We start from the raw sequence: 21,863 nt of genomic DNA, 5'->3' as shown, positions 1-21,863 counted from the left end.
TGTGTCCTTAAGATTTTCTATTTTATATTAAGTAACGCTATGTATAGCAACGACAATAAAAAATATGGCAACTAATGAGACATTGAATGATATCCCACAAATCTTACATTTAAATGTGAAAAATTCTAAATTTTTCATCGATTCTGTGGAAAGGTTAACAGGTATGATCTGTAGATCAATTTCATTTCACCCATTTAACAATTTTTTATAAACCCAAAAAAATTATTTTGCAACTCTATTCAATGGCTCTGCTTAAGTAAATAATTTCCTAGAAGCACATAAGATTTAAAAATAAAACAGCTGTTTTTTTTTATAAATTTGAATTTTTTCCGTCATTTTACTTGGTTAAAATTACTCTTCAGATTTATCAAGTTTAAAATATTGGTGAAAGGATGAAAATGTTGACTGACGACTGTACATATGTTAAATAGAACATGCTTGACACATTTAATGCTTCTTGACACATTTTTCCATATCTATAAACAAAATTTATTATTAACACAATAAGGCCAAAAAGAAGTCCGTAAAATCTTCATTTGATTTAAAGACTAAATCTTTAATAAATTTGCAGCAATGGTAGTAAGAGTAATCAAGGGAACCAAGATTTTAGCGGAAATCAAAACAATGTAATCCAGGGATAAATACCAGATATGGAAAACAAACAAACACAACAAAGAAAATAAAGTAACTAATATAATACCTACGAAGTAACAAAAGTAAATGAGCCAGTCATCGCCAGCTATGTACATGATCTGAGCATTTGACTCCCATGTCTAAAATAAAATGAAGATTTCTGTTAAATAACTGTGAACCAGAACAGATCTTAGTGCAAAAAGGGAAATTCATTGATGTGATTTCATTAGTTGTCACATTAGAGTTGAGGCGACCATGAATAGGTAACAAAAGTAAATGAGCCAGTCGGACTCCACTGAAAACTAGAGGAATGGACCAGGTGCACCGGTAGGGTAAGTATCTTTTCTAGTAACATCCGCCTTGTTGCCCATAAAAAGTTAAGTCCGGGGTAGACGAAAGAGGACAGGAAAACTATGACACGTTGAACAAATCAGTTTTCATGGTGCAGATGGATACACCGTAACGATCCAAAAGGTCATGACGACGACCATAAAGCTTCCGTAGTGATGACCAACCTTGTAGCAACATAACCCTGTTCCAGAAGCCTAATTGTAAGAAGTCTAGCACGATACAGAAAGTCTGCGTAGTTACAGCAAGCTCTGGCAAAACGTTGGAGTTGTGATATGAAAACTCCACATACTGGTGCTAAAGGGATGTTGCTACAGATGAAAGGAAAGTTGGCAATTCTGAATAAATTGTCATCATTTTTGTCGTAATGTTTGGTCAATAGTTTTCCTTTACCATTCATCTTTAAGTGTAGGCAAGATATGAGGCTGACTTCACGGTGTCTGTAGTATCCTTTATCTCAAATTCTTTGGAGTAGATGTGATGTATCAAATCCCTGAAACTAGGATTGTTTAACGATAATATGTCATCTATAAGCGGAAACTGAGATTAAAGAATCTAGATAAACGAAGTTCTTTCTTTCGGATCAGATCAGCTTTAAAGTCATCCTCATAAGAGTGAAGGAATAGGTCAGCAAGTAGAGGAGCACAAGATGTTCCCATTGGAATGCCAAAAAGTCAGATATATACCATGTTTGACCCGACAGACATATATTGGGATGCCAGAAATATCAAATCAGATCTAAACGTCATTTGGACCAACAGACAGATATTGGAATACCATAAAACTGACAATAACTCAGTGGTCCTTTTCACAAAAAAATCATAAGAGTAAAATAAGTCATAAGTTATGATGTCACAACACTTTGGTCTACTACAATGACGTAGCTAATTTTACATTTACGATTTTCATTATAAGGACATAAAACACATAGTCCCTTAAAGAACACTAATGTTTTCTTTGGCATGTCTGAACATTAATTCAAAATTGAAATGATTTGTTTCTTCAGAGCAGTGTTAGCTGTAATGACTTACACGGCAGCCTGCATCGAATACTAGAACATCTTAACTTTCTTAACTTATTCTTTTGTTTATTGTATATAGACAATTATAGCTCTTTCTGCGACTTTGAAGTGAAGCTGAATTTTCTATTACAATTACTAATCAGATTTCAGCTTTTAAACCAAAGGCAAAATGAAAATAATATCAAAACAAGAGCTTCCCAGGAGCCTGAATCGCTCACCTGGTTGAATTTTGCCTTTCAAGGGCAAAACATTTTACAAGACGTAGTCCAATAATTTTGACCCAAGAAGACTTTGGTAGGACTTATCATAAGGATCACTTCACTAATTGAAATTTTCTTCATATCTATCATAGTTTTCAAGATATTGGCTGAAAAAAAAAACATCATTTTCTCCTTTCTAGGGCAATAACTCTTACAAAGAGTCATCTGACAACTTTTTGCTCTGAAGACTTTTGTAGGTCTAATTTGGCTAAACCGAATGTTTTGGAGATTTATGCAAAAAACTACTGTCTGACCCCTATGTTCTATTTTCAGTAACGGTGCCCATAGTTTCAATGGATAAAAAATCCCATCACATATATGCAGGATACCCCAAGGAACATTCATTCCAAGTTTGGTTCCAATTGGTCATGTAGTTTCATCAGAGAAGATTTTTGAATGAAATAACATTAAAAATAGCAAAAAACATCAAAAAAGGGCAATAACTCCAACATGGCTTAGGTCTCACTAACCACTTCTAACGTTTCCATTACTTTACATGTTAAAAAAGTAATTTTCAAAGTCTCACTGTGAATTTTCAGGACAAATGACATCTTAAAGTTGCATACCGTTGCGAAGCTTGGAAAGTAAGGCTTCCAAAATCATTATGCTAATGGTACGATGATAGTAGAAATTCTTCACAAAATTTACTTGAATAAATAATACTGAAAATCCACATTTTTACCTGTTCTGCTAACTGACAGCATGGAGGCAAATTACTCACACATGTAAACAATATTCATACACTTTTGTAATTAATTACATATATGATTTTAAAGTACATGTTCTTAGCTTTATTTTGACTACTTTTAATCATAATACACATAAATAATGCACTTACAATGCATATGTCAAGGTTCAGTGTGTTTTTGGTACTACATAAGGGGGTGGCCATTTGACCCGGAAGTGGTTAGTGAGACCTTAGGTTAGGTCTTACTAACCACTTCCAACGTTTCCATTACTTTACATGTTAAAAAAGTAATTTTAAAGTCTCACTGTGAATTCCCAGGACAATTGACATCTTAAAGTTGCATACCGTTGCGAAGCTTGGAAAGTAAGGCTTCCTAACTCATTATGCTAATGGTACGATGATTGTAGAAATTCTTCACAAAATTTACTTGACTAAATAATACTGAAAATCCACATTTTTACCTGTTCTGCTAACTGACAACATGGAGGCAAATTAATCACACATGTAAACAATATTCATACACTTTTGTAGTTAATTAAATATATGATTTTAAAGTACACATTCTCAGCTTTATTTTGACTACTTTTAATCATAATACACATAAATAATGCACTTACAATGCATATGTCAAGGTTCAGTGTGTTTTTGGTACTACATAGGGGGGGGGGGGGGGTTGGCCATATGACCTGGAAGTGGTTAGTGAGACCTTAGGTTAGGTCTTACTAACCACTTCCAACGTTTCCATTACTTTACATGTTAAAAAAAGTAATTTTAAAGTCTCCCTGTGAATTCCCAGGACAAATGACATCTTAAAGTTGCATACCGTTGCGAAGCTTGGAAAGTAAGGCTTCCTAACTCATTATGCTAATGGTACGATGATTGTAGAAATTCTTCACAAAATTTACTTGACTAAATAATACTGAAAATCCACATTTTTACCTGTTCTGCTAACTGACAACATGGAGGCAAATTAATCAAACATGTAAACAATATTCATACACTTTTGTAGTTAATTAAATATATGATTTTAAAGTACACATTCTCAGCTTTATTTTGACTACTTTTAATCATAATACACATAAATAATGCACTTACAATGCATATGTCAAGGTTCAGTGTGTTTTTGGTACTACATAGGGGGGGGGGAGGGGGGGTGGCCATATGACCTGGAAGTGGTTAGTGAGACCTTAGGTTAGGTCTTACTAACCACTTCCAACGTTTCCATTACTTTACATGTTAAAAAAGTAATTTTAAAGTCTCACTGTGAATTCCCAGGACAAATGACATCTTAAAGTTGCATACCGTTGCGAAGCTTGGAAAGTAAGGCTTCCTAACTCATTATGCTAATGGTACGATGATTGTAGAAATTCTTCACAAAATTTACTTGAATAAATAATACTGAAAATCCACATTTTTACCTGTTCTGCTAACTGACAACATGGAGGCAAATTAATCACACATGTAAACAATATTCATACACTTTTGTAGTTAATTACATATATGACTTTAAAGTACACATTCTCAGCTTTATTTTGACTACTTTTAATCATAATACACATAAATAATGCACTTACAATGCATATGTCAAGGTTCAGTGTGTTTTTGGTACTACATAAGGGGGTGGCCATTTGACCCGGAAGTGGTTCGTGAGACCTGAATGGATTAAAATGAAAATTTGACCACAGATTGATCTAATCATGTTGAACACTTTTACTCTGTCAGATATTGGCTTAAACAAAGGTTTTGGAGATATATGCAAAATTACTGTCTGACCCCTATTTTTAATAACAGCTGCCATGTTTTTTGACAGATCAAAAATCCCAAAATCAGTTCTATCCAGGATACCTCAAGGAACATTCATACCAAGTTTGGTTCTATAAGGTCAAGTAGTGTCAGAGGAGAAGATTTTTGAAAGAAGTATAATTAAAATAAAAAAAAAAAACATCGAGAAAGAGCAATACCTCCAACATGGCTTAATGGATTAAAACGAAAATTTGACCAGATAGATCTTATCATGCTGAACACTTTTACTTGTGTCAGAATTTGGCTAAACCTTACAATTTTGGAGATATATGCGAAAAACTACTGTCTGACCCCTATGTTCAATTTTTGCAACAGTGGCCATGTTTTTCAACAGATCAAAAATCCCCACATCAGTCCTATGCAGGATACCCCAAAAAAACATTCATACTAAGTTTGCTTCCATTTGGTCAAGTGGTGTCAGAGGAGAAGAGTTTGGAAAAATTGTTAATGATGATGACGGATGACGACGACGACGGACACAAAGTGATGGCAATAGCTCAAGCTCACATCGCCAGTCAGGTGAGTTAATAATACAATAATTTCATGAAATAAAAGCTACAATTGACTTGATATACACATTGTTCTAAACTGTTTATAACGATCTGGTACTAAAGTTGATTTAAGGAATTCCTTAATAGAGTGCCATGAATCTTCCTGAGCTTTTGCATGTGCTTTCATTTCTCCTCCCCATACAAAATTTATTCCTAAAAAAAAAATGAGAGAATCCGTAAAAGTATCAAGTGAATAAATTGGTGAACAGAGGTAAATCTAAATATTTTCAAAAGGGAGCCAAAACCAGGGCTCGAAATTTTTTTTGTCAAGAAAGATATGAAAAATATACACCCAAAACCAAGGCTCGCTTTTTTTCTAAAGAAAAATGTGAAAAAGTAATCAAGGGAACCAAGGTATGTAAAAACCAGGGCTCCATTTTTATTTTCAAGAAAAAAATGAAAAATAATCGTCATATTCAATTGTACTAATAATACGTCACTTAATAACTAATTTGCATGATTATTTATTGAACTATTTTACATTCTGTGGATTTTTCAATGTTTTAACTTAAAAATATAAGGAGAGGACTGTGCCACACTAACCCCAATAAATTCCTGACAGTTTAACAACATTTCAATCAACAAGATCTTCGAAAGTGTATCTTCTTGCAAAAAAATAACATCCAAAATGTGGAGAATTGGTACATTACACATGTGAGGAAGTTTTATTTAAACAGTTTGTTACTTGGTTAATATGAAACAATTCTCACATGATAAGATTAAACAATTACTATAAATTGACATCAGCTCCATGATGCTATTTGGCTGTGTAGCAATTAATTTTATAATTCCCATAGTAATTCTTAATCAATACATTGTTGACAAATTTATATATAATCCTATTTTTTCTTTTTAGTTCTGTACTTACATGTGAATTTCCAAATTAAACAGACAAATCTTGGTAGCAACAATAATCAGTAGAAAGATTATAAAACTCAACTTCAGTCAAATCATTAGACACAGGTAACCAGAGATGGCTTTGTTTACAAAATCCAAGCCAATTTGTCAATGTAAATAATGGGATACAATTTTTTAATGTCTGTACTGTAACCGGATTTGAACAACTCAACATCTAAGCAAAAGTAGCCATGTACATATGAAATTCTTACTCAAATAATACATTTAAAACACAAGTAGAAGGCGACAAACTTGGATTATCATGTGTACAGAATCATTTCAGTAGAATGAGTACAAGAAACCACAAGGTACCTACCAAATACTTTATGGTATGAAGCTCTACAGAAAGGAGTATAACATGGTTCGATAAGATGACCGGTTTTCGGATATCTCTTCACAATGAGTTTGTGTTGCTGGTTTTTTGGGTACAGATCATATAACATCTGAGAATACTTAGGGTCAACAGCCTGGTCATCATCGCCAGCTATGTACATGATCTGAGCATTTGACTCCCATGTCTAAAATAAAATGAAGATTTCTGTTAAATAACTGTGAACCAGAACAGATCTTAGTGCAAAAAGGGAAATTCATTGATGTGATTTCATTAGTTGTCACATTAGAGTTGAGGCGACCATGAATAGGTCGGTTCACCAGCACCAGAACCCTAGATACTTTAGTATTTCAATTTCAACCTTTCAAAGGTTATGTTACTTTTTGCAAATTTTAGGTTACTCATCCTAAAATCCTGGATGTATAAAAACTAAAATCCTTGTTTTTTATGGATTTATTCTAACATTCTTAAAAAATAAGTATATAGACCATATTTAATTCCTTAATTAAAATACTGCACCTTTGTGACATCTTGCAGTTCTTGGGATAGAGGGGAGAAAATATTTCGTCATCCATTTTAAACTTGTTAAGAGATATCTGATATTTAGTTGCCTACTATTCTCATAACATACACAAAGAAGAATATAACTTTTAATATTTTACACACAAAAAATTTCGAGAATATACAATCGTCTTTAGTCAGCTTGATTTGATTTTAAATTAAAGCAGACATTTTAATAAATAAGATTTATAATTGAACTTTAAAAGAACTAACACCACACCCAGTCAGTTAACTAACTTCAAGTTATTTTAATAGTGAAGTGATATAAACATAAGACACATTAAGCAAATATCGCCTCACTGTGGAGGTACATGTACATATAAAGACATTGCATGAGATCTGAATTCAACAATATTTGAAACAGAGAATATAGGAGAAACATCGAGATATATATATATATAGAAAGGTCTGAAAAAGTCACTCCACGGGACTCGAACCCGTACCGCTGTGACATCTATGGCAACACCGCCTGCACAAAGTCCAGCGCCCTAGACCACTCAGCCAGCTAGGCTATATAAAAATATAGCTTTCCCTGGCCAGGTCATTCCTCCTCGTAGGATTAATCTAGGGCTGTAACTTGGTACATGATGTATGGTTGTACGGTACAGTTCATTTAGATGTTATTATGTAGTATAGAGGATCAAATTGATGATGCATGTCACAACAAATCAATATTATACAACGTCTCAGAATGTGACGACTCTATTCGCTACACTGCTCCATCGGATCAAATTGATACAGGGAAGATATGTAAATGTATAGAAAGGTCTGAAAAATTCCCGATGTTAGAACTGTCAAATTTGCGATGCAAATTTTTGGTCGTTTCCTCCGCGGGACTCAAACTCGTACCGCTGTGACATCTATGGCAACATCGCCTGCACAAAGTCCAGCGCCCTAGACCACTCGGCCAGCTAGGCTATATTAAAATATAGCTTTTGCTATATTAGCTATATAGCGGTATGAGTTCGAGTCCCGCGGAGGGAACGAAAAATCGCAAATTTGACAGTTCTAACATCGTTGGGAATTTTTCAGACCTTTCTATACGTTTACATATCTTCCCTGTATCAATTTGATCCGATGGAGCAGTGTAGCGAATAGAGTCATCACATTCTGAGACGTTGTATATATATATATATATAAACTACTGAATTTACCTTGAAAATATGTTCTGTTTTAAGATCAACGTTTAAAGCCTCATATATACACACCCCATCTTCTTCAAATCTATACTTAGAAGTATCTGCTCTGAAAATTTAATGAATAATTGCTAGCAAAAATTCACAAGAATTCACTGGCTTACGAAATAAGATAAGGCAGGTGTAACATGTGAGAGGACGAAATTACAATCTAGAGATGCCTAATCCATTGATATGTCACTTATCTTATAATAATAATAAATACAGTGTCATCATCAGTCCTAGTAGACTTCAGACGACATGGCTGTGGTAAGAGCTGTCCCATATTCTGCAGATTGAAATTTCTAATGTGAAAAGTTCAATTTTTACAGAATAAACATGTAGTTAAGAGGACTTCAAATGCTCAGTGGGGGCAGCTTGAAACGCCACTGAGATTGAACCCTGACCAGTTGGTTACTGAAAATACATTCAAACTTTATACATACTGACATAGGATTGGTTAAGGTTTCCATAGAACTTAAATAATAAAAATGAACATTTACGCATAATGATATTTTCGAAGATTAACATACAAAGATAGACTAAGCATATTAAATGACTTCAAATTCAAATTCATGTGAGACTTTTATTTCCAATGTTATTGGGGTATATTGTTCCACTTCAATGCATGTAAAATTGAAGTACATATAACATGAACATCTAACAATGTTTGTTAATACTGATATATTTAACTTACTCTACAAAATCAGTAAAAGGACCAATAGGTGCATATGATGGAAAGGGTGCTCCATTGATATTAACAACTGACTTTATCTGAAAACCGAAAATGAAAGTTAACATTTATCTATGGTGGAGCAAGGTCACCTTATACAGACAGATATGGGTAGAATTAATGCACAAAATATTTGTTTTCCTTTTAATTTTCAAAAATTTGCTATAATAAGTAAAAATTTTACGATTTAACAAATCCATAGAACAGATATGGTGAAGCGCAACAAATGCACCATCATATAATTTTATAAAATTAGTAAATACTTACAGAGATTACCAAAAATTCTAAGTTCTGAATATTTAAATCAACTTAACTGTTTAAGTAGTGAGGTGATATAACACACATTAAGCAAATATCGCCTGACTGTGGAGGTACATGCATATATATCAAGAAACTGCATGAGATTCAAACTCCACAATCTGGGAATAAAAAGCATTCATCAAACGCAGCACGATACAACCACAGCCAGTTAAACTCTCTTCACTTGAGGTGTGGACACAATATTAGTTTTTGACATACTTAACATAGGCAAACTTAAGTGTCATTTTGGACACAACAACTCAGAAAGGTCTAATATAAAAGTGTCTTTCAGAATATGTAAACAATTATTGACTGGGGCTTTTATAAATTTGTGAAAATTGAGATCAAAGTCAAAATTTTGCCATGGCAATGCTCTGACAAGGTACCCTTCCAGCCAAGATTGTGGCTTTCACCAATGATTCTGTAAAATAACTTTTTTATCATCAGATAGGAAATAAAGTTGTCTTTTAGAATATATAAATGGTTTTTGACCGAGCTTACAAATTTTAATGAAATAAAGATTAAAGACAAAATTTTGATCGCTGACCAAGTGAATTTCAAACCCTTCCAGTCAACTTTTTGGTACCTTAATAATATCGTTTTCTGATAAATTTTACAAAAGTAGATTAAAATTATCAATACATGTTGCGGATCACAACTGGGGATGCACGAACAGACACTATGGTCGCTGTATACCTCCAGCATTTCCAGCCAGGTTATTATACACATACCTCCTTACATTGTGTAGAGAGCATGAGTGCTAGCTCTCCTCCCTTTGACATTCCCATTACCCCAATACCGTCTTCAATGACTTTAGGGTGTTGACTTAACCATTCAACTGACTCCTAAAAACAAAAGTATTAACTGGACAAGTTATTACTAGTGTAACTATTATTGTACACAACAGGTGTATCATACTTTGGTTAATTTAAAACAGTTATTGTGTCACCAGTATGTTGTTTGTTTGAACCAAGGAACATTGATCCTCAGGTAAATACTGAATTTAGATATACATGTATATATATATATAAAATGCAGATCAATAGTTAAACAGCCTCCAACTTCATACACATGTACAAATTTTGTTTCTTTTCTCCTTTTTCAATTTTTTTTAAACCTGTCCAGAAATTAATTTGTAATTACATTTATACACTGTTTCAGCAGAACATTTATTCCTACATTGTATCTATGCTCGAATGTAACAAATTTTCCAAGTGTGCATAAAATTTTCCAAAAATAGACACTCTTTTTCAATTAGAATTTTCCAGCAAATTTTACTTGGTTAACTGCCCTTCCCTTCCTGTTAATATGGATTTTGACAAATAAGTGTATTTAATGGAACATGCTTAACACATTTAATATTTCTTGACACATTCTGCAAAAAAAACCCTAAGTTTCCTAAATGCAAATTTATTACTAAACAGATTGTAAGGCCAAATAGGAGTCACTAAAATCTTCAATTGATTTAAGGACTACATGTAGATCTTCATTTCATTTACAGCAATAGTAGAATGTAAGCAAGCTGAATAATTGACTGAAATTTCATTTGCTGGTTTAAGAAGGTTTTGAATGTAACAGAAGGAATTAGTTTTGGACTATACTGTGTGCAGTGTTAAGAAATAGTAGGGAAGTCTATTTTACGATGAATTGGCAATACACAGTGAGGTAACATATGATTTTTTTATCTTGAAGGATAAAAAACCTAAAAGTTGATATTTTTTATAATATCAAAGTTAAATTCTAAATCTAAACTTATTAGGACAATCAAAGTGCCCATATAAGGCATTAATTTATTTTTAATGAATTCCTTTGATATTACAAAGATTCAGAAAATGCCTATACTTTGCCCCAAATGCATCAGACGTTTGAGCCATTATTCTTAAAATCCAAATCTTCTTTTTGTAAAAAAATATCTTGTACAGTTGTTTGTTTACTCAAAACACAACCCAAAACCTATATAATACATGTTTAACTCAGGTAAAAGCCATTACCACTAAAAACACTTCCAATTTTGAATATTTAAGTACATCATATATATTAATTTGTACACTTATAGGCTAATGATTGTCAACCACAATGTCGCCTTATAGCGTTTATATACTATATAATTTTTGTAGTTTATTAAAACAAACCAATGGAAAAACCATTAAAAAATTTCACCTTAAGATATTCATAACTAATTTCAGTGAAATTCTTTGGCAAGTCTTCGTAGTTGAAATACGGTAAAGTATATGTGATGAATCCTCTAGATGCTAACATAGCAGCACGGTACTCTACATTACCACCAGCAGTCCCAAACATATCAATTACACCTGGAAATGGCCCTGGTCCTGTAACAAAATTTGAAGTTTTATATTTTTTCACTGATACACAAGTAGTGTGTAAAATAACATTTGAAAGTACTTATCATATATTATGTGTTGGAATTAGTTTATTGTGTTCCCGACTGAAATCAAATAGTTAATCCTGCCAGTGATATTAACACCTGAAATAGCTCATATAAGTCACATAAATTGACGAAATAAAACAGATCAAAATAATCCTAGATGATTATAAATAAAAAAATAATATATTTTCCTCAACAGAAAATAGTAGTTGTCAACAAAATCAAATCTTCTTTAATTAATAGACCATGTGATGTACATGTAATCATGACATCATACTCTTCTTTGAGCAGACTTCACTTTAAGCATTTCCTTTAATAAACATAAGGCAAATTCTTAATCAACCAATTCTAACATTTGACAAAATATGCCTGTAATGGCCATACAAATTTTGATTTCAAATGTATATTCCTTTTATAGATGCATCTCCAAAACCCACAGAATTCAGTTTTATTTCTCGTTCAGAAACCGTTTTAAATCACATAAACAGCCTTAGTTTGTTATCTGGGGTTTGCGCTTCTGACATAAAATTGATATAGTTTGTACATGAAATTAGCACTTTGCAAGAGTTATCGGTATTGATTTGGTTTGATCTGGTTGATTTAGTGGGAGATGGAAGTGTAGTTTTCTCAAAGTACAGATCTAAATACAGAAAGGACTATTGTCATCTAAAAAAAAAAGCATATGTAGACCAAAAAAACATTGTCTGATCCATGGGTTTTTCTACACCATGAAACACCTTACCATAGGTGGTGTCTGAATTTTATATGGACTCGTACTTAATTATACCAAGAGAACTACCACTAAAGAGTTACTTCCAAATCACAGCTTTTCATTTGCACCTTTCAATAACAATTTATTTTGTAAAATTAAGTATTTCAATAGCAATAAATGCTATATCTTGACAAACCATCATTGTTATAAAATGCTATACAGAAAGGGACATTACTATGCTGAACTCAGTAAGGAAACTTTTCTCAATGTCATAAAAGGAAAGTGGTCACTAGATATTGTCAGAATAGAAAGCAATCACTGACCACTATTTTGTAAATACTTTATGACAATGAAAAACTCAAGTTCATGTCTAACTTAGCAAAACAGTGTGTCATTCTGATAAATTTTTATAGAAAGAAATTTTAAATGTAATATCAGCAATTTGATGAGATTATTAGATTATTTAATATTTTTTCAATGAGAGGGAGTTTCTCGTGCTGATCTCGTAGAGCGGCTTTGTCGTGAGAAAAGATGAGCATGAGAAACTCCAGCGAGTTGAAAAAATATTTAATAATTTGTTTATTGCTGTTTTGCTGAATTGTAAGGTATTAGTTTTTTTATTTTCAATTTTCCTGACTTAAATATGTAAGTTTCATAAGTGCTGCAAATTTTCTTTTCGGGACTATTTTTTGGCGACTTGCTACATGAAGTCGTGTATGTTGTGCAGCAGTGATACACATCATTTGAAAAAAAATCGGTTAACTATGACGGTCGCGTTTAAAATGTGTGGAATAATTTTGGGATTTATTAATTTTAATCGGGTAAGTTACTGTATTTAATCATTTTCCATTGTAGACTATAAAATATTGCCACAAATTAGCCATTATTTCATACGCAGTAAACAAGCAGACGGTTATTTGGGTCGTCAAATATTCCTACACTGTAGCTTGTATGTCACGCGAGGACATAGAAACTGACAATAGTTTTGATTCTCACTCGACTGACATGAGATTGAAAATCATCGTATAGCAAGATCAAAGGGATTTTAAACAAAATAATGATAAACAACTTTTATTTTTATGTTATTTCTTGTTTTTTTCTTCAAAAAGCACTGTCTGTTAAATGTAAAATGAACAACTGTCGATCGTAAAAATGAGATTTACAAATTCAGATTTATTTCTCTTCGTGACAATGAAAAGTTTAATATACAATTAAAAATGATGACACATAAAACACTTGCCTGGTGGAGTAAATAGTGTGCCTCTAAGGTTCCCCTCTCTAATTTCTTCTCTATTGACAGTTTCATGTAAAAACCTTCTTTGGAGGTCTTTAGAAATTATCACAGCACTACTGGTATTAGGATAATCATCTGATGATATATGGCCATTGTAGACTGACAGGATAACAGACTGTGGAGAAGAAACACTATGTTTATAGTACCGGCCTTTCTGTTGTCCAGGATCAGGTATCATACTCCAAAATAAACCCATACTATCTGTACCTTCAAAAGCACATGTAAATATTAAAAAGCATATTGAATCTATGAGTGCACATAAGAAGGAGGACAGTTTTACATTTGGCTTTAACAAGTTTTTGGTAACAAAAGGTTTTGTTTTTGAATTATCTGTTGTGACAGATTATACATCAAACCTTAACTTCTCGTGTTCATTAAAAAAAAGTAGAAACGATTAGCTGCAGCAAACACTGCGTTTTCATTTTTTTATACTGATCATTTTTAATCTGAAAATGTATGTTTTTAAAATCCAAATTAAGAACAAAAGTAAACACAAAATAAAAATTCTTATATTCTGTTATAAGCTAAAACATAGTACATTGTACATAATATATGATAAGTTCATTCTAAAATTACTCTAAAATCTCTTTAAATCAATATCATCTTTTCTGACAAGACTGTGAATGTGCAACGACATTACAAAATTAGGAATGTCCATGAGCAGCTGGGATGTGAGATATCTTTCATAATGTACTGTTAAAGTTTATTAAACGTATAAGATATCTCATTAAGTTTATGAGAAATCTTACAAAATTTACAAGATGTCTTTTAAACTGTATATTATATTAGATATATTATAAAAAGTAGAAGATATCAACAAATCGGAATAAAATTGAATGTAGCGTGCTATACATTTCAACCAATATTAAAATAATTTTTATTTTTCTTCACTACATTTGATCTGCACTATAAAGTTGATATGCACATTTTTTAGGTGTATAGAACATATTTTAATTATCAAAAGAAATCTCCATATCTTTTTATGTATTCGACTAATAACTGCTACTATAGGACTAGACTGATTCTGACATATTAACTATTTTGTATTTAGATTATTCGCTGATGTTTTTGTCACATTTCACTACATCCGTTCTTTTTATTATGGACATTTGATGGATATATGTGTAAAATATAAAAGAAAATATCATCAGTAATTGCCTAAAGGAGAGCAGTTGGACATAAAAGTCTTTAAGAAAAATATTTTCATTTACTTTAGAAAAGAATACCTGTACCTTTGTAAGTGCCTCCTAACGAAGACTGTTTGTCAACATGAACATTTCCATCACTGTCAGATATAAACCATCCTGTCGATGAAAATGAAGACTTGGCCTCTGTGACAGTAGCCTTGATGCTTACTTCCTGGTTGGGAATTAGTCCAGTTATAATTATCTCAAGTTTTTCATCTATCAAAGGGTCTTCAGGGTACACCTTGATTTCCATTATACTCCGTGTGTGTTTTACTCTACACAGTCTTACACTTTTAAAAAAAAGTTTGGGTGTCGAGAAGGATTTGAACATTGCATGCCATTTACACTAAAAAACCTTAAAAATAAATCATGAAAAAAGTGAATAAAGGACAATTTTGTGTCCCATTTCCTTTAAAGAGTAATTCAACATTAAAACAGCAACCTCAATGTAGCTTTTACTTTGCAAATAAATGAAGCTACTGTCAAATATTAAAGCGATGACTTTATTATTGAAAAAATATGTCTGATTCACAAAAGAAATAATAAAATTTCAAGTTCTTTTTTACACTTTTGAAATTCTATACATGCGATCATTACATGTCACTGAGTTCTGATACCTACAACACACTTGATTTCATTCATTACTTATCAAAGTGTATTGGAGTCAATTGATCTTTGACCCCTCCTCTAATAAATACAAAATAGCAGAAAACTTTACAACTTTTCAATTAGAATAGAATGATATTCAAAAACTACATTTGTTTATCTTTCCATTGACATATACATGCACATTGTACATGTAATATAGCTGTATACCCTCTTGGCCAATTTAAGTCCTAAAAATCCTTAGCCGTCCACTGCACTGTATAGTCCTATGAGAATAGCAGTTCTCCATCAAATACAGGTATTTTTTAGTATATATTCCCTTCATATCCACATTCAAATAAATTAATTTGAGATAAATAATGTTATATCTCGACGGATAAAAAAATATAGACACACCCTTATTCAGTTAAATTCAGAGCTACTTTTCTCATGTTTAAAGATAAAAATATGTTTTAAAATTAATTTATAAGAATTTGCTACGATAAAAATTTTGTCTATTGAAAAATAGCATAAATTTTCCATGTGCATATTTTGTTTATTGCACTTTGCACAATAAACAAAATGCACATGGAAAATTTATGTAATTTTTCAATAGACAAAATTTTTATCATAGCCAATTCTTAATTATCTTTTTCTAAATCAAAACACATTATACTAAAATATACATATTTATAGTTTTGATTGATTTTAAAATAATAGAGGTAAAGGATGTTAGGTGTCTGTCATATGACAGCTGTACAGTCCATCACAAAATGTTTTCCATTTCTATTAACAAGTTGAACTAATTATGCTTGTATGATATAGAACATTTAATTTTAGACTGTCATGGTATTTAAGGACTATAAAAATGTTCTTTATTTTCAATTTGCCTCTCATTACAGAATGGACAATTTTTATCTTTTTTTTTCTATGTATAGATAAATCTACCCATACCAATCATTAAAAAATGGGTGAATTTAACAAATTGCTGCTCAATACTATTATTTTTAGATTAGGACAGTATATTACCTTTCATACAAAACATTTTTGACAAAGTCTAGTTTGGAGGACTCAATTATTTTTGCTGATTTTTTTTTTGCAGTCCAATAATAACAAAACATCTTTTACCAATGAGTTATCCATACTAAACATTTAACACATGGAAACAATATACAGGCTGTAAAAACGTTTAAGGGTTTAAAATTGGAAAGAGCTACTATCACAGATAGAATCAACCAGGTTTAAAAGGTGTTTTTGTTTTTAACATTTAAAAAAAAAATTAACTCTCCAGCTATTTTTCCTCACTTTTAAGTAGGTCAAATCGTATTACAGGGCCAAGATTAATTACTGTTACACATAGGTAAACAACCCACTGAAAAAAAAAAACAGGTCAGGTTCGCTAACCACAATTTTATTTCTCAACTGACTCAAGGAAAATGATGTATCAAAAGCTCATATTTAATAAAGACCATTGAAGAGCAATCTGTTAGACATATTATATTAAAGTTTGAACTTGTTTGGCAGGCGAGACGAAAAAATTCGACCACCCCCTTTTTTCTCAAGAACCAACATTTCTGTCTGATTCGTTAATTTGATAAAAAATATAATTTTTCGTCAGTTTCTGGGCCCATTCATTTAAAGTATTACAAAGGAGAGCCTAATACCACCATCTAATAAAAACTCGGGTTAATGTACTGATTCTCGAGAAACAAAAACATTGCCTGAGGTGAGAATTACTTGCAAGCGAGAACTACAGTACTGCCCTTTAAAAATAATTTGACATTTTCTTGATAACCTAAATCAGAGACTTCATTAAAGTTTAACTCCAGTGCAATCACAAATTTTGATTCTTTTTTTGTAATGAAGAACTGGGGCCTGCGAGTGTAAATCATACCTCATCAAGGTCAGCTCAAGAGCTGTTTACTTACATGTTCAAATCAGCTCAAATATTATTCTTTTCATAATTAGTTACTGTTCACCCTAAAATCTGTGTTTGCATTCAAAATTAGAATTATATTACAATGTATATTTAAATATTGATTTTTAATCTACACTAAAATAAACAGAACTGAGTAATGGTCAGCTACGTAGGTGAATAAGATGATAATAATTAAACTCGAAACCAAGAATTTCACCTTGCATCGGAACAAGGTTAAACAAACAATAAATGGTTGCCGACGACCCTCTTCATCCACTCCTTAAGTAGGTCACAATCATAATATTTTTTAAATACTTTTTATTATTATTTTTTATTTTTTATAACAAAGAAGTTTGTGTGGGGCTGGTTTCTATGGTTATTACATGTACTATCTAAATTTCCCTTAAGGTTCCCCAATATACTAATGAAAAAAAGTCATGTCCCAGCAGTAACAAAAAGTGACTGTTCTTATAGAGAAAATTCACTGCTTCCTTAAATCAAACAAATAAAAATATGTAGGTTAATTTTGCGTTACAGTAAAAATAATTTCATGATTTCTGAGTTTTTTAGTCTTTTCAATTTTTTTTACTTGTTAAAAGAAGTAAATATGATGTGTTTTTAAAAAGTTTGGGAAAAATGCGTATGTATGTAGGTATATCACTATTCCACTGTTGCTGTTGTCAAGAACCAAAACCAGCCTAAAAAAAATATAACTCCAATTGTATTAACCAAATTATAACATATCTTTTCGAAAATAGGAAAGGCATGCAATCGTTTTTTTTTTGAATTTTGTTTTCATCACATGATACATGTACAAGTATGTGTAAAACATTCCCACCATCTGTGGAGAACTATTATATTCTGGGTATCTGTACAAATTAATTTGACCCGCTAAATGGAAAAGGATGTTGCTATATATGCCCTTAAGGGTTAAAAATTGTAAAGTATGGTGAAGTGCTGCAAAGTTATCGACCATTTTGAAGGCGAGGGGGAAAGGGGTATGAGGCTGGGATTTTGAAAAAAACATATTTTTACTCATTCATTATTTAAGAAGGCAGATTTTGAAATATAAATAAAAATATCTCACTTAAGAAACAAAATTCCTCATCCAACCCCAACCCTATGTAATGTCCTTTAGGCAGCAAACATTATTTTTTTTCAGGGGTGGAGGGATGTGGGGAGGTGGGAACCATTGAGTTTTTTTCGGATAAAAAGTTTGTTTCTGGAAAATGTGGGAAAAAATAATTTGACTTATCACTGGAGAGAAAAAAAAAGTTTGATAAAAAAAAAATGACAACAAAATAAATCATGCTGTCTATGTAAGAGATGCAGTAGTGAGATGACAAAAAGATTGTTTACAATAGATGGTGAAAAAAAAATATTTGTTTTTGATTGGCCCTGAAAAAAATTATTTTTGCTCAAGGAAAAAAATGTTTGTTTCAGGAAAAAAATACATAGTCCCCTTATCCCCATGCCCAGAAAAATCAAATGGTTTCTACCTTATTAATATTATGAAACTTGCAGAGACGGTACACATATGGTCAAGCTCACGGTGCTTGCTGATATAGGCAGTGCCTTCTCCATTTAGAAGAATATCCAGGCTACATTTTGTACATATAAAACCAAAACATGTCCATCAATTGTTGTTTTGAATTTTTAGTGGAGTCCTAATATTTTTACCACCAGTTGGATTATTCCCTTTTGGGATTCGGCGCTGGAGATATTCTTCATTTTGAAAACAAAAAATATCTCCAGCGCCGAATCCCTGAAGGGATTAGCGTGGGATTTACCCACTATATATACTGTATAATGAGTTATTTATTTGTGTATCTATGCTGTAGCCATTGACGGCATTGCGCTTTGTAGTCTGAATTTCGTCTGACCCTGCAACCCTCCTCTTTTTTATTTGGATATTGATATGTCGGGTTGGGGTCAGAACGATGTGCCATACAAAAAGTTGGAGATTCAGCGGTACCGCGGAGTATCGCCCTTCACGCGCTTCTTACGACTTTCATGTTGAAGTCGTGTAGGTGATGCATACCTAGTTCGATTCAGGATTCATTTTTCTTTATGCTGATATAAGTTTTATCAGCTTTTTGTCATCAAATCTCGGTAAAAAGAAGTTTGAAAACCTTAACCCAGGGTCAGCAGCCATTTATTTTCGATTTCCAACTTTGAGTGACGCAAACAAGATTTGGTCGTATGCGAATGAGATGGATGCAAGTCGTTCCGCCCAAAAGTCGTTTTGGCCCAAAGTTGTTCTGGCCCAAGTCGTTCCGGCCCAAAGTCATTCCGGCCCAGTGGTATTGTGAAGCAATATCATAGATATTGCTATACTTTTATTAGAGTTGTATTGTTAATTTAATGAATTTCTTGTTTTAGGACCCATTTATGCCCCTTATTCTAACCCCCAAAATCTATACCAACCTTCCTGTTGGAGTTTGCAACCTTGTTTTAAAATTTATAAAGATCGACCAATACTCAAATTTTCACAAGTGTCTTTAGATGACCACAACAAATCCAAACCAATATGCGAGTGAACAATTTTTGGGGTTGTATAAATATTTGAGATAATTTGGACTCAGACCTGTGAATACATGTAGATATCTTTTATTGTGACCAAAGAGTATAATTTGGAATTTATGTTCTCATCTAGGACTTACATGTAGTCAACAGAACCACACTGGTATTCAGTTGTAAGAATCAACCATACATTCATATGAGGTAGTACGTATATGTATTACTGATAGTTTTTATAAAATGCAAAGAGATATGGCTGTTTTTTTTCTGAAAATAATATTAATCTTTAACTTAGATCAAATTTCCTCTGAAACTGCAACCCTCTTTTTATTTGGATATCCCAACTCAACATACTCATAACTAATTAAAAAAGAGGAGAGTTGCAGGATCAGAGGAAATTTGAATGGTCTTCACTTCAGGTAGTTGCAAGTACTACATTTTTGTGTAGAAAGTCAGATATGAACATAATGAAACAAAAAAGCTTAACTATGCTATGTATAAATCCATGCAGAGATGTTTGGTAGTGAAAGAAAAAAACAAGAAACAGGTATACAGACATCCAGTTCATCACAAGTTACGCTGCCAGTTAAAATCTCACGTTGAAATAACATTATGTTTAACTTCAATATATTAAGAATCTAAGCAATTGAAGATTAAAAATAAGTGCAAAACATAATTATAAACTGCTATTTAAAAATATGAAGCAATTTAAAATCCAGTAGAAAATGTACATGATTGCCTTCTGCCTTGTGAAAAATTATACCTGTTTACATTTCATTACCTTTGACCTCAGAAAAGTAACAATAGGACCGTAATGGTAGGGCATTGACAAAACCTCCGGATTTATGCTATACCTATTGGCGGTTTATACGGTCTTGACTATCCTTGTGGATCTCGCACGACCGCTCATTATGCTATTTGACGAGAATTCTTATTGATAGTACAAGTGAGGACACAGACTGGTAATGCCCGAAGGGCAAGTATGGACGCAGACTGGTATTGCTCGAAGAGCAAATCTGAACAGACATACGTTTTGTCTTGAACGTATTTGCATTGTCTAGAAAACTTCTCCATGGCAAGCCGTTGTGGAATTTATTCCCCATTTATTGATATTAATAAATATATAATAACATGTTAATGAATATTTATCAACATGCTAATAAATGTTTAATAACATGTTAATAAATAATTATCAACATGTGCACAATTGATTTATTGATAAAAGAGTAATCAAGTGAACCGCGGTTATAGCGGTAATCAAAAGAATGTAATCCAGTGACAAAGACCAGACATGGAAAACAGACATATACAACATAGAACATAAAGTAACTAAAATCATACATACAAAGTAACAAAAGCAAATGAACAACTCGGACTCCACTAAAACTGGGAGCATGGACCAGGTGCACCGGTAGGGTAAGGGATGTTGCCACAGACGAAAGGAAAATAGAGGAATTATAGTAACATGTTCATAAATCATTTCTTGATATAAAAAAAAAATTGAACAAAATATTAATTAACATGTTATTAAATCTTATTCCGGATTATGCATGCCGGGCAAATATCCAATAAAATAAGCAATTACAAACACTTTTCTGACCACGATTAAACCACTTATAGTGGCACCCTCTTTATTAACACGTTAATATTCATCTATTTATTGATATCAATAAATGATTAAATAACATGTTAATAAATATTTATTACCGTGTTGATAAATCGTATAATTTATTGATATCAATAATAAATTATTAACACGTTGACAAATATTTATTAATGTGTTGATAAATCATTTATTGATATCAATATTTATTTATTAACAAGTGAATAAGTCTGTGATATTAATTGATATCGATAAATTACAATTTATTGATATCAATAATTAATCCTTAATATCAATCATTCATTTATTGATATCAATAATTGAATTATGCACATGTTGATAAATATCCATTAACAT

General features: G+C 32.1%; 1 protein-coding gene across 1 annotated transcript; it reads right to left on the bottom strand.

Annotated features, from left to right (window-relative positions):
• Positions 1-3,030: 3,030 nt before the first annotated feature.
• LOC148623959 (acyl-coenzyme A amino acid N-acyltransferase 1-like) lies at positions 3,031-20,657 on the bottom strand. The gene is made up of 10 exons (XM_088566318.1): positions 20,635-20,657; positions 18,045-18,081; positions 14,926-15,170; positions 13,640-13,900; positions 11,462-11,631; positions 10,033-10,146; positions 8,966-9,042; positions 8,248-8,338; positions 6,518-6,719; positions 3,031-5,457 (listed from the first exon to the last, which is right to left on the bottom strand). The coding sequence occupies exons 3-10, from the start codon at positions 15,131-15,133 to the stop codon at positions 5,309-5,311; spliced, it is 1,272 nt and encodes a 423-aa protein (XP_088422444.1). The 5' UTR covers positions 15,134-15,170; positions 18,045-18,081; positions 20,635-20,657; the 3' UTR covers positions 3,031-5,308.
• Between the last annotated feature and the right edge of the window lie 1,206 nt (positions 20,658-21,863).

The sequence above is a fragment of the Perna viridis genome, chromosome 2 (genome assembly GCF_037379345.1).
Source record: "Perna viridis isolate PV_CMFRI_1.1 ecotype Kerala chromosome 2, ASM3737934v1, whole genome shotgun sequence".
NCBI lineage: Eukaryota > Metazoa > Mollusca > Bivalvia > Mytilida > Mytilidae > Perna > Perna viridis.
The sequence above is the reverse complement of the archived record's forward strand: the minus strand, read 5'-3'. Positions and strand labels throughout refer to the sequence as shown.

Coding starts and splice junctions, on each gene's coding strand:
- LOC148623959 (XM_088566318.1), bottom strand. CDS start 15,133: ATGGAAATCAAGGTGTACCCTGAAGACCCTTTGATAGATGAAAAACTT. Junction 10,147..11,461: donor TTAGTTATGAATATCTTAAG/GTGAAATTTTTT, acceptor TTTTGTTTTTAG/GAGTCAGTTGAATGGTTAAG. Junction 8,339..8,965: donor CCTTTTACTGATTTTGTAGA/GTAAGTTAAATA, acceptor TTAAATTTTCAG/AGCAGATACTTCTAAGTATA.